The 11,353-nt window shown below is 44.1% G+C and overlaps 1 protein-coding gene across 1 annotated transcript in view; it reads right to left on the bottom strand.

Annotated features, from left to right (window-relative positions):
- Window positions 1-1,147: 1,147 nt before the first annotated feature.
- The window catches only part of si:ch73-206p6.1 (phospholipid scramblase 1), a 42,926-nt gene continuing 32,720 nt past the window's right edge, over window positions 1,148-11,353 (bottom strand). The window contains exons 2-6 of the mRNA XM_053413072.1: window positions 3,324-3,366; window positions 2,987-3,207; window positions 2,658-2,819; window positions 2,050-2,211; window positions 1,148-1,335 (exon numbers count right to left, since the gene is read on the bottom strand). Coding sequence (XP_053269047.1) covers window positions 1,306-1,335; window positions 2,050-2,211; window positions 2,658-2,819; window positions 2,987-3,207; window positions 3,324-3,366 — 618 coding nt within the window. The 3' untranslated portion in view covers window positions 1,148-1,305. The remainder of the gene's footprint in view (window positions 1,336-2,049; window positions 2,212-2,657; window positions 2,820-2,986; window positions 3,208-3,323; window positions 3,367-11,353) is intronic.

Genomic DNA, 11,353 nt, shown 5'->3' with positions numbered 1-11,353 from the left:
TTTAAAAGATAAATCCACTTATGGTCATTCTACAAACAAGTGTCATTGCACTGAAGGCAGAAAAACAAAACTGTCGACAAAAGAAAATATGAGTCTGCCGATGAAAATAGCTCCCAGCAAAATTTGTATACTACTTCATACGAAAATAAAAAGCCTTTTAAGCCGTATTATCTAACGTTAAATGGGTTTTCCAGGTGCATAAATGATGATGCTACAAAGGAACTTTAATGTTTATGTAGCACAAAGCTAATGTCTTTGCTGCAGTACTTTCCTAATCAGACTGATTGCCACACTCGTCAAATCAACTTCATAATGCTGCATCAGCTGCATTTTCTGAGCTTTGCATTTAAAACTGTCAAATATGTAAAGTAAGAGTGGAATAGATTAAAAAAAAATCCAGGATGCACCAGGATATCTATTCAATATATGACATATAACATTAATATAATATATATATATATGATTTAATGTACAAAACCTCCTCAAACACTGAGGTGTGGGATTCCCAGAGCCAGCAGGTAAACAGCCGACACTATTTTACAGTACCATGCAGTTCAACCTGAGTTTGTCCCAAAAATATTTGGAATATGATTAAAAGTTGAGTTTGTTCAATCGGGCATTATTCTTAAATGAAAAGCTGCCTCCCTCTAGTGGACACGACCGGGACAGCATAACGAGCTATAAAGTTCCCCCGGAGTCGATGAAGCATTGTTGTTATGGCACTATCCTATGATAGTTCATATTTCCGTGAACACACACACACACACACAAACACACAAGTGCACTCATAGCACACAGACACGAAAAAGCTGCGTGCACCTCACACACTGATGTGGACAAATAACACAAAATATATAAATCAATAAATAAGATCTAGGAACGAATGCAGCACACGAGTCCTGCAGGTCCCATAATATAACGACAAGCTGAGTGATCTCTATGAAGCAACATCTTGACTATTGATCTGACCAAAGCACACAAGGCTGACAAAACCAATCCCTTCTTCACAAACTTTTCATTAACGTGTTTCTGGTCGTTATCATTTAATTTAAAAGTTTTGGACTCAGGGCCCAGTATCATGTTTTTCAACCTCAAGCAGCAAACACTACCCCCCCCCCCCCCCCCCCCCCCCCCCAGGCTTCACTGTTCATGCAAAATGAAAACACTTGGACACCTCTCAGTACTTTCTTTACTTTCGGTCAGACAGGTTGCTCCGTGTCAGGGCTCTCGGTGCTGATCATCACGGCTTTATGGCCTTGCTCTTCCAGGAATGTTGAACGCTTTCTCGGAAATCCTGCTCGGCCCCTAGTTGTTCGTCTCAAAGAACATGAAGTCCTGTGAAGAGAACAAGGGATGAAAGTGTAAATACTGTAGAAAGGCAAAACATTCAAATGATATTGAGGCCTTGTTGCAGTAAAAAATACATCAGCCAAGGAGACATATCTGCTACAATAACATCCACAGAGCTTAGCATTTTTAATTCCATCAATATATGTTTTTTGTCTGTTTGTATGTTTGCAAGCAGGATTACACAAAAAATAAATACTCAACCAATTTCCACGAAATGTTGTGGAAGGGTGGGAAGAACCCGGATCAGAGAGCAGATCCAGGACTAGTTTGTTTTCATACTTTCTTCAACATTATGACATTTTTCAACATTTTCTGTTCAACATCTCTCAAATAATATTTCATGGATCTTGATGAAATAAATCAGGCACATTTATGGGACTGATATCTATGAGTAGGTGTAATTTGGTGCAGGTTGATTGTAAGTCGTGCAACTGCAGAGGGGAAGCTCTGACAAGCTGTTTTGCATTTGTGTGGAAACGGCTTGGCTCCACATTGTGGTGCATGAAGCGGTGCGACCATGAAACATCCAGACACACGTGAAGATGAAAACATTCCCAATAAAAGCTGGGTCACATTCGATTATTCCAACTGTTGCAGCCACAATTCAGGCAACATTTCATTTGAGAGAATCCTTCACCAAAGAATTGTGACTGGAGCTCAACCATGGAGCCGTGCCAAGATGCTTCACATTGCACTTACGATGAGGAAACACGCGCCGATCATCACAGCCTTGATCTTCACGTCCAGGTCCATGGGGAACTGGATTCCAAAGTTGTCTGCATCCGTGAACATTTCCCGCAGAAGTCCCGTCCACTGTTTACTGATCTTCCCGATTTTACTGACTTCATCCATGGTGAGAATCTGAGGAGGAGCATTAAGATAAAGATCAGATCCTTGAACTCCTTCATTTCACTGGAGGGAGATCAGGCTTCCTTTTTTTATGCCTGTTGCCACAGCGACCACAGTAATGACTTCCAATCTGCTGGGTGACATCATGGCCCAGTTGGCTCCTCCCCCTGGTAGAAGGTCTGTATCATTGACCCAAATCCCTGTCTCGGCTCAGTGTAATAAAAGCAGCTGAGCCGTGGAACAATGGCCAGACTGTACCACACAGAAGCATGCCCCCCCCCCGCCCCCCGTCCAAGCTACAGTGCACTTTGATTGGAAACACATTTTCCTGCTCCAGAGCACAAGGAGGATCCAGTACCATAAAAAAAGAAAACCAGCCCCAGAGGGCGAGAATGTTACCGTGTCATGTTGTGTTTTCACCAATTTAATGGTTTTCCTGGTGTTTAGAGAAAACCCACCTCAAAGTCAACATCTGGGAGGCAGCTCCATCCACAGAAGGGCCCATGGATCTTCAGCACAGGCTCGCAGTGTTCGTCCGTAACCAGGAATTTAGGGGAGAACGGATGCCACTGTTGTACAACGTACCCCACTGTGTTCCCAGGGGGGGACTGCACCTCCAGCTGAGGGAGGGGTTGTGGGAGAACAGGGTGTGGTTAGTAGGCAGGACCTGTTTCCAAAATACATGTTAATTTGAAGCCTGAACAATATCGTGAACCGCGACCTCTGCGAACTCTGTCATTTCAGGGACACAGACGGGTCGTGTTTAGAAAGAAGAGGCTCCACTCACCTCCTGCAAACAGCAAGGGAAGAAGCAGGACATGCACTTCAGTGGTCTGGTGACGGTGATGACCTCCTGGCCGAAGTTGTCAAGCACGTGGATGTTGAAGGAGCGCACGGGGCCGCAGCACTGTCGACTCAGGCAGTCGTTCTCCTCCACGGCGTAGAACACGTTCTGGCCCATGGCGTTACGGACTTCATACTTGTTGTTGCTCTCGAAACCGACGAGGGCTGCGTGAGGGGGAACGACACGAGAGGAGGAGTTAGTGGTAAACGTTCCAATCGGCACAGAACAAAACCAGGAAGCAGTGGTATTTTTCTGTTGTTTCATTGTTTACGTGTTGTACCTTCAACTACTTCAACCTTCTGTTTGATGAGCAGCTGGTCCACCTAGAAAACCAGAGAACACAACTTGAATCTGCAACAACAACAACAACAAGAGCAGGGTGAAGGCCAAGCAGGCCACTGTCTGGATATTAGTATATATCAGTCCACAGCAATGACACCTAATTGTGTGAGAAGCCAACTCAAATTCTATGATCGGATATGTTCAGGTTCCGGCTTTTAAAGGTTTGGTTGAAGACTAGAAATATGATGTATTTGAGATGGTAGTGAAGGTTTGTACTTTACTACTTCACTGTTATTTATGTGTATAATGGTGACAATGAAATATTTGTCATAAGATTGGAATGATGTGGTTTGATATCAGGTGTTTTTTTACTTTGGTTTGGCTAAACGCTGGGCCCCCAAGGTCCCCTTTGCCCGGGGTCCCCCAGGTCCCTTGAAACACTCCTGGTAGTAAGGTGACTAAATACTAAATAGTGTTATTGGGCCTCTGTAACTAAAGCCAGTACTGCTGGATCAATGGTTTTGGACTAATTTAGTCTAATCTTTGTTGGTATAATCTTTGCTACTATAGTATTTCTCACTGGAATTAGTTTCCTACGGAGAATGTCCCAAAATACTCTTTCTGTGTGGGCTGACATGTTCTTTCCTCCTAATGTGCACGTATTCTAAACTCTCTGTAAACAGGAAACCCATCTCTAACGTGTCCCACGAACCCACAACAGCGCGACAGTGAGCCAGCGTGCACATTTTGTTTTTCATTTGAAGAGGACGCCTAAACCTGCTGTGGTGTATTTGTCCGAGTATAAATATAAAAATAGGAAACAAAATTAAATATAAAACAATTCTAGATATCATTAGAAACTGGGAAACTGAGTTATAGAAGGCAGAAGCTGAGGTTGTTCTAAATGAACAGGTGACTTAAACATGTAAATTAAACATGTGTCAGATATAAATAAAGACACTCACTTGGGTTAGGTATTCAAGTCCTGGGGGGCAGCCTGGTATATCCGGCACAGCATACATATCCATCTTTATCAGACCTGCAGGCAGAGCTGTCGATCAGTGGGAGGATTCAATCGGAGATATGGCGCCACCTTGTGTTGGTGCAGGCGAGAGTCATAAACAAATCGACAGATGGATGTTTTTTTCTATTTTTCTGTGTAGAATCCAGTTATTTGAATTGTGTGGAGGAATGTTGGAATGCGTGGAGCAACATTATCCATCTGCCACACGGAGAGAGTTTTTATTAGAATAAATAAATAAATGTTGGGTGTTATCGAGCAGGTCCACAGGCTGGGGGGGTGCAGACCCTCCATGTTGGGCGAAACAGTATCTTGGCTGGATCTCGAAGTGACGGACTTGTGACGGGAACACACCACCATGAGAAATCCTCTTACTCCGCGTGTGTGTTTGCACATAAACAACCGGTACACACAACACAACATGTCTGTGAACATGTGGCTCACATCACTGCACATGTTTACGACTCGTTATGTCAAACGTGGACGATTCATCCGTGCGTAAAAAGCGCGCACGCCGAAGAACTATGCGATCCGGTCTTACTCATCCACAGGACGCTTCCTACCACCAATACTCACGTCTCATAAATACATAATGTGTGCTGCAATTAATATTAACCGGGAGAAACACAACTGTAATGTTAGAATGAGGGATACTCACCGCTATTTCACCTGATACCTAAAATAGAAACAGGCCAGTCCGGAACCAGGACTATGGAATAAAGCTCTAATCCCATTGGTCGGTGTCACCGGACTTCCCATATCGCAGGGCCAATCACGAGCAGGAGTGTAGAACCGAGCACAACAGAAGCAGCTGTGTTGCACTAGAGCAAAATACAATAGAATCGATCTCTATGTCAATAATGCGCATAATGAAACAGTCTGGGTCAGAGAGGGGAAACACACAGGTCTGTTTATTTCACAGTATTTCATATATATTTTAGTTTATTCCACCTCTAGATGTCACAATTGATGCAGATGAGCTGAATGAAAAAGGTGATATTATCTCATATAAACAACGTTTGCACTGATGAATCTCATTTTCTATTTTCTATCAATCACCAGAGCATCACTCTTTCAACTGCTCAGAATAACATTGTCCCTGATGCGTGTGGATTGAGTGGAGAAATGAATGATGTGCTCCTAAAAATAGCACGTCTCTTCTACTGAGCTGCGTTTAGACTGTCAGGTGTTGAGCAGTGATTGTGTTGCTTCTCCTGTATTCCGGCAAATCACATGTTATGAGAGAAAGTGTCTCATCAATGCAGCAGTTATTCTTCAGAGCTGCAATCACAACCCTGTGCTGCACGTCACTCAGCTGCAGAGAGACAAGCAGGGGAAGCACAGAGGTAAACGTTCTCTGGATACGATTGTGAACCAAAAAACAGACGTACTCAGCAAATTCAGGACATTTAAAAAAGTCCTGAATTTAGAAAAAGTGAACAAGTTGTGAATCAGTTCACAAACAGATTGTTTAGTGAGGGTCACTAATATTTGTGTCACCAATCAACCAGATTCCTCTTTCATAAAGTAAATAATCACAGCTCATCTCATCAATTTATTGATAACAACAGTGCAGAGATAGAAAGAAAAACGATCCCTGTCATTTAAGAAGCAACTAATGACAGATAAAGTATATAAAAGAGCTGAGACTTGACGTACTGGATACTGTAAAGTTATTTATTTAAAACAATGGACGGACTAGAAAGGCACTCACCTGACAAATACTATACTTTTTCATTTAAGAAGTTTTTACTACTTAACACGTAGCTGTGAAGACTTGATTGCTTCTCTCAGGGCTGTGACCAGCAGACGCTGAAGTCAATAAGTTACCTACCTTGAGACTTTGTGGTGAAGATTGCAGTCATCAATGATCAGCTTGATTTAAGTGCGTGATAAAAACTTTAAAAAAAATAGCAATATATATCTTTCAGAAATATCAGATCCAACCATATTTTTCACTCAAACAAAGCACATTTACATTTGAAATTGCATTTGTAATAATTTTGAACTGCAATGTAACACTTATGTTTTAACACTGGTATGTTAACATATTATAAAGATTGTCAAGTATTGGTTTCACTATTTTTTGTAAAAACTGTTTGTTGTTATATCCACTTGCCCCAGAAACTTTCCAAGCAAACACTTTGTACTTTACATTACAATATTGTATTATTTAAAAAAAAAATTGAATCAACGTCACTGAAATCAGAAAACAGCAGCTTGTCCGACAGTTGATGAATGGATGTATCACACAAGCTGTCAAATAGGAATCCGATTTTTCACAATTCCACATTCATTTCATTATTATTATTACTTTCAATGAGACATAAAGTACAAACTTCTATAAATAAGGGCTTTACTCTTTAGTTCTTCCTCTGATGAATATGAGCCGACGTCACTTTGTCCTCTGTGATCTCTCAGTCCTGCAGTTAACTCAAGATTTTTGTTCCCACAAAACCCTCCAACATTCATATTTAATTTTTCACTCAAGTAGAGACACATGTGTGTATAAGTGTGTCTTTGTCTTTGCATTGGCTTGTATCGAGTAGAAATTAAATAAATAAATAAAAAAACATCTGTCTGCAACATCGATGTTGTGTTGCTCCAAATGACAAAACCTTTTATTCATGGCTCATCTATAAACGCATGAACATCATAAGATAGTTTCACCTGATACAATTGTATTAATTCGACAAGGCCTGAAAAACAGACAAAGAAAGAGTCAAGGAGGAGCACAAGGAGAGATGGTGAACAGTTGCACTTAGACTTGTAGGATGGATTTGTCAGCAGCCACCTGTCCTCAGCACCAGAAGGAAGTTACATGAGGCCTGTGATGGAAGAGCGACATCCTGAGCTGCCATTCTGCCCTCTGCCCAGGAAGCTGCCCTCCTCCCCGTGAAACTCTGGAATCAGCTGCAGTTAGTGACCTAAAGAGACAAGACTTCCCTCATCCCTGTCATACCTCCACCAAGACCCGACAGTCCCTGGGAATTCCAGGTGGTTACAGGATTCTATTTGTCACTGTGCAGCATTTCTGTTTGGATCAGTTCTCCATCAAGGTAAATTCAGAGTTTTACCTGGGAACTTGGTGACAATGCAATGGCAATGTTGAAAAAAAGTGAAAAGTAATTTTCTGGTAAAATCAAGGGAACAGGGTTAAACCATACACGTCCTGAGGAACAATGACCTTTAACCTTTTGTGTTTCGTACAGTAGGAAACACAATAACACCACTGACCCGTTTCTAGCATTTGCTTTAGTCAGTGCTGAACATTTGGCTGTTTTCGAGTTTGAAGACACAAATATAACAAAGAATATAAAGGAGACACACAGTTGATGTGCACTTGAACTTTATGGGCCGGTTATTATACTTTAAATCCACTGGAGAGCAGTGTTGAGCTAATGGTGCTCGGGCCTCGTGGCCATTACTAAGACTAATGCAGGATTTGCCTTTTCATTGTAAAACAGAACAGTCACAAATAGACTCACAAAGACACACAAACACACACACAACACACACACACACTACTCCTTTACAAATGACGTGACGGTGTTGGGCCGAGTCCTTATTTGCGAATATAAATTACCTGATTTCCTCAAGCGCTACTGATTTCTCCCAGAAACACTAATGAGAACAAACGATGACTCGCGTGCAGATCTGCTGACACTTCAGGCCCGGACGACTGAAACCCGTTTTTTAATTGATTCACGTTACAGCCATTTCCTACGGTGACCTGAAATAGCCGAGGAAACGCTCCGTTGTTCTCTGCGTCGCAAACAAACAGATGTTTCAAGCCTCGAAATCTGTTTTGCATGGATTTTCTCTCCATGATAGATTCATATTTTTTTACATTTTTGAGCACGAGTGTGGTTAAATTTAAACCTACTACGTAAAACATGACATAAATGGAGCCGCTAGTAGCATCAAGGGCCCGTTTTATTATCCCGGCTGTCCAACAACAACACCGAAACTTATGTTCTTCATCAGCGAGATCAAAACAAAGTAATGAAACGGCTTTGAAATGGCGGCCATCTCCGCTCCCATCTGAATAAACACAGCGGACAGTCGGGGGGTCTGTGAGAGCCAGTCAGATTGTCTTCCTGAGGCCAAGAGCCCAGTTACTCCCAACAGGGGTTTGGATGTGTGTGTGTGTGTGTGTGTGTGTGTGTGTGTGTGTGTGTGTGTGAGTGTGTGTGTGTGTACCAATTGTCCCTGCTCTCTACATTCCTACCTGTTTCACCATTTGTTCTGTGTGTTTTCTTGTGTGCGTGAAGGTGGTGCTCTTTACCCGCGTGGGTAATCTTTCGTGCACTCCTAACGAGGTTGTCATATCCGCCGCATAATGAGGAGCCTAAAGATGAATGTGAAAATGCCTCCATTACACCGCTTTCATCCTCTTGTTCATTAGGTTAGCATAAGGTTACAATACATTACTCCGGTTCCCGATGTTCCACACGTACACATTCATGCCCATAATATCACCTGGATAAACTTAACCCTTGACTGAACCTCGACGTCACCCCGATTCTCCTATAAATATCCATCTGACAAGGGTTTTGCATGACAATCTGTGTGTAATTCACCCTCTCCTAAGAAAGCGAACCCATTGTGCACGTCGCCATCATCCGTGCACGTCCAAATTTGCCCCCATTCGCCCGCTTTTGTTATCCCGTCCCTGTCTCCTCACCTCTGCCCGTCCCTCACCTCCCCTCCCCTCCCCTCCCCCTTTTCACTCCCGTCCCCGCACCCCTGTCAAGTGCTTTGTTTGCTGTGACTTTCCATGTGGTTATCTGAGCGGAGACAGTGTGCCTCACCCTGGCACAGGACCTCAGTTTCCACGGCAGCTTTATAATTGTTTTGGACGCCGTCCAGACGCCACTGGAGGCCGAGGCGTTATTGATGTCAAAAGAAACATGTATGAAACCAGGAGACGTGGAGGCGTCCATATGGTGGCGCACACAGCCTCATGCGAAGCCATTTAACCGTTGTTCAATGGGAGTTTTTGTGATACTGCTGAATAGATACCGCATGGGTCACATGATATTTCATAATTTTGATCTTTCTGCGTCACAAAGGGACAATAGCACGCAACTGAGCTGTGCAATATTTCCTCTATTAACACCATTAAGGACCTTGTCACAGTGTGCACAGTATGGTGACCTTACTGAATACAATATGTCCATCATAAGGGATTTTTTTTATTATTTGGCGATATGAATAGTAATATGAATGGAAGATAAAAGTCTGCTGCACCAGAAGCTTCTCCGGTTAAAGTGCAATCGCTGCCATTCACTTCAAGGCGCCTTTTGTTTTGACAGGAGAGACGTTGTGAGTTATCTCAGCGCTCGACACCGTAACCATATTGTCACCGCCAGTGGCACCACACCCCACCCCAACCCCATCCCGCCCCACCACCCACCGACCCCCTTCACGAACACACACGGCACCTCCGAGCCATGAGCCGGGGCCACATTAACCACGACGCCGCAACACTCATTAAAATAACATATAGTGTCAACAGCAGCGTGGCCCCAAGTGGATAAACCCCAAACTGCCTCAGTCACAGATCCACAGACGAGACCAGAAAATCTCCGAGTGGCGTATTCCTCCGTCGACTCAATCAACTCCTCCAGCTTCGGTTATACCATAGAACACAATGTGATACAAACCAACTGGAACAGAACAGGGTCCTGACTGATCTTTTTTTTGTTTTTCACCCCGGTTCTCCCCTGATCTCAAGCCTTCCCCTCCCTCCGCTTAATTTATGACCTGCGAGGAGGAACCCAGGGAGTGAGAAGTGAGTGAGACTGGTGTGAAAGCCCTGAATAGAGCAGGGGCAACAGGCCCTCCAAACAACACAAAAGAGGCACCACAGCTGTTTGGAGGCAAAACAAGCCGTCAGGAGGCACTGTCTCCTGCCCCGAGCCCCCGAGCCTGGCACTCACGCTGACTCTGTGAGCCGGCTTGCTACATGAGCGCTGAAACCCAATCATCACTTCAGATTTGTGGGTTTGGAAAAACATTCCCCGGGTGAAGTCCACGTGAAATTTTTTAAAGTTTAAAAGAAAAACAAGTGAAATCACAAACGTTTTCCCCTTGAATGGAATCCTATCGTTTTTGGTAAGAATAATTATGGCGTGCCCCGGGCCGTGTCCCCGAGAAGAGGATGTTTCAAACTGTGACATGTGTGTTTGGAGGGTTTGATCTCGATGTGATGTTAGCAACCGAACAAGAGGAGGAAAAAAGAGGGTTGGATGCAAATGAGGCGGAAAAGAAAGGGGGATGAGACCTGCTCTGCTCCAGGGCGAGTAGCCAAGAGGAAGAAAAGAGAAAACAGCACAACAGCCGATCACCTTCAGGAGAGAGAGGGCCGGATCATTCGAGGGGACCCGCTGAGCCGCGGGGAAAAGTGTCACCGGCCTTCGTGAGGCCGCTCGCTGTCAAGTGCCGGTTACCGACTGTCAACCGCGGCTAAGAATGATTTCAGAATCCGGGGTTAGAAGTTCAGCGCTGTGTGTCCTTCCCCCAGACTGAAGGGAAAACGCTGTCACTGTCACTTGGCCCGTAATAATTCATTCCCCCCTGTACAAAACTCTCTCCGCTCCCCCGCTCCTACGGCTGCCTCTTTGGTTTTCTACTCACGGCCATTAGCTGGAGCCACATGCAGGACACACGTGTGACCCCTCGGAATGACGGCAACTTTTCGCATAACCTAATTGCCCCTGGTGGTCTCACCATCGTGACCCTGCTAGAGGAGACACGACTGGTTAAACCTTCAGTCTCTGGACACACCAACTTGAATCTTGAATATTTGTCAAGATGAGGTCACGTCCAGAGACTTTTCGGATGTCAAATCTTTCTCTAGTACAAAATATCTGAGAAAGAGAAGTCCCTGTCTCTTCTCTCTCCCTCTCTCTCTCTGAGTGTCTGGAGCCATCTGCAGACCACGATCCATCCCCAAACCCCGGGGATCACCGAGGTGTTATTTTTCAAAGCTGCCCCTGTCC

Source organism: Pleuronectes platessa, chromosome 20, assembly GCF_947347685.1.
Source record: "Pleuronectes platessa chromosome 20, fPlePla1.1, whole genome shotgun sequence".
Taxonomy (NCBI): Eukaryota; Metazoa; Chordata; class Actinopteri; order Pleuronectiformes; family Pleuronectidae; genus Pleuronectes; species Pleuronectes platessa.
The sequence above is the reverse complement of the archived record's forward strand: the minus strand, read 5'-3'. Positions and strand labels throughout refer to the sequence as shown.